This window comes from Babylonia areolata, chromosome 31 (genome assembly GCF_041734735.1).
Source record: "Babylonia areolata isolate BAREFJ2019XMU chromosome 31, ASM4173473v1, whole genome shotgun sequence".
Taxonomy (NCBI): Eukaryota; Metazoa; Mollusca; class Gastropoda; order Neogastropoda; family Buccinidae; genus Babylonia; species Babylonia areolata.
Genome location: NC_134906.1, coordinates 22,032,557 through 22,035,056, shown reverse-complemented (window position 1 = coordinate 22,035,056; position 2,500 = coordinate 22,032,557). Strand labels below are relative to the sequence as shown.

At 43.9% G+C, this 2,500-nt stretch overlaps 1 protein-coding gene across 1 annotated transcript in view; it reads right to left on the bottom strand.

Annotated features, from left to right (window-relative positions):
- Positions 1 to 2,500, bottom strand: part of LOC143276047 (DNA (cytosine-5)-methyltransferase 1-like) — a 97,783-nt gene that overhangs the window by 17,450 nt on the left and 77,833 nt on the right. The window contains exon 27 of the mRNA XM_076580434.1: positions 2,098 to 2,229. Within this exon, the coding sequence (XP_076436549.1) occupies positions 2,098 to 2,229 (132 nt within the window). The remainder of the gene's footprint in view (positions 1 to 2,097; positions 2,230 to 2,500) is intronic.

Sequence of the window (2,500 nt, the reverse complement as noted above, 5' to 3'; positions counted from 1 at the left end):
AATGATGTAATAACAATGGTACATTCATGTAGCCCTTTCAGACAGAGAATGATGTAATAACAATGGTACATTTACGTAGCCCTTTCAGACAGAGAATGATGTAATGACAATGGCGCATTCATGTAGCCTTTTCAGACATCTCAAAATGCTTAATTAATCAGGGTGAGAGCTTTCTGGAGAAAGGCAGGGCACATTGGAAGAACAGAGAATGATGTAATAACAATGGTGGATTTATTTAGCCCTTTCGGACATCTCGAAAGGCTTAATTAATCAGGGTGAGAGCTTTCTGGAGAAAGGCAGGACATCTTGGAAGAACAGGAGAATGATGAAATACTAATGGGTGCATTTATGCATGTGTGTGAATGACTGGTGCGAAGGTGCTTTGACTTGTCTCTGGACAAGATTCAGCGCTATATATCATTATTATGTAGTCCTTTCAGACATCTCAAATGGCTTCACAATAACACATCAGTATAGAAGAACAGAGTTGACGGGTGCAATAGCCGAGTGGTTAAAGCGTTGGACTGTCAATCTGAGGGTCCCGGGTTCGAATCACGGTGACGGCGCCTGGTGGGTAAAGGGTGGAGATTTTTACGATCTCCCAGGTCAACATCTGTGCAGACCTGCTAGTGCCTGAACCCCCTTCGTGTGTATATGCAAGCAGAAGATCAAATACGCACGTTAAAGATCCTGTAATCCATGTCAGCGTTCGGTGGGTTATGGAAACAAGAACATACCCAGCATGCACACCCCCGAAAATGGAGTATGGCTGCCTGCATGGCGGGGTAAAAACGGTCATACACGTAAAAGCCCACTCATGTGCATACGAGTGAAAGCAGAAGAAGAAGAAGAAGAGAGATTAACAAACTAACAGTAAATTTACGTAGCTCAGAAACGACTGGATCAGAACATACTTTCATCTCTTTCTCATCACAGTGAACAGATAACTGTAAAGCACACTACCAATGCTAAAAACTGCTGGAAAACTTTGGACAATCAGAAATTGATTGACTGATTGATGTGGATACTTACATAGCGCCTATCCTCGGTCAGAGACCAAGCTCTAAGCGCTTTACATACACGGGGTCATTTACACCACAGGCTGCCTACCTGGGTAGAGATGACTGATGGCTGCCACTGGGCGCTCATCATTCGTTTCCTGTGTCATTCAATCAGATTTCAGACGCACACACATACACACTCAGACAGACATTTAACATTTTACGTGTATGACCGTGTTTTTTTAAAATTTATTTACCCCGCCATGTAGGCAGCCATACTCCATTTTCAAATTCAAAACAAAAACGGTAAAGAATGACAAAATATTCCTGGGGGGAGGGGGGGGGGGGAATGAACGCTTAAGAATTTCCAGCATGAAAGGCACTGGATCATACCAATCACTGACCAAAAAAAAAGGCCCCCAATTTTTTTCCCCACTCTCACCCAGCAAGCTGTGGGTAATCATCTATATTAACTGTTCTTCTCTGTTTCTTCACTAACACGTGCAAACATGCGTGACCATTTTTACACAACCATGTAGGCAGGGGTACTTCGTTTTTGGGGGTGTGAATGCTTGGGTACGATCGTTTCCATTAACCCACCGAACTCTTGATATGGATTATTGGATATTCAACATGCCCATTTGATCTTCTGAGTGTGTAAAAAATAAAAGGGCGATTCAGGCACCCCACAGGTCTGCACGTCTGTTGATCTGGGAGATCAGGAAAAATCTCCACCCTCAACCCACCAGGCGCCACAACCAAGATTCAAACCCAGGACCCTTAGACTCAAAGTCAAAAGTTTTAATCACTCGACTGTCGCACTCGTCAATTATCAACTCTGAGCAACGATAAGATCATTTCCAAAACAGAGCTGCAAGTTAGACTGAGACGAATCACTGATCTTGAACTGTGAGTACTTACGAGAGTTGAAGCGATTCTGAGCAATGATCACTTCCAAAACAGAGCTGTGAGTTATCTAGACTAAGACAAAGCACTGACCTTGAACTGTGAGTACTCGTGAGAGTTGAAGCGATTCTGAGCAATGATCACTTCCAAAACAGAGCTGGAGTTAGACAGACTAAGACGAAGCACTGACCTTGAACTGTGAGTACTCGCGAGAGTTGAAGCGATTGATTCGGGAGAAGCCCTGGCAAGGGGGACCACCACACAGCAGCTCCACGTTTCCCTTCAGAGGCAGTTTCTGCCCCTGGTCGTTTGTCGTCTCCCCCTTAACAGGATGCAGAGGAGAGAGGTAGGAGGTATTTGTGTTTTTATTTTTTATTTCATTTTATCACAACAGATTTTTCTGTGTGAAATTCGGGCTGTTCTGCCCCAGGGAGAGCGTGTCGCTACACTGAGAGCGCCACCCATTTTTTTTGTTTTTTTTTTCCTGTGTGCAGTTTTGTTTGTTTTTCCTATCGAAATTGATTTTTCTGCAGATTTTTGCCAGGAACAACCCTTTTGTTGCCGTGGGTTCTTTTACGTGCGCTAAGTGCATG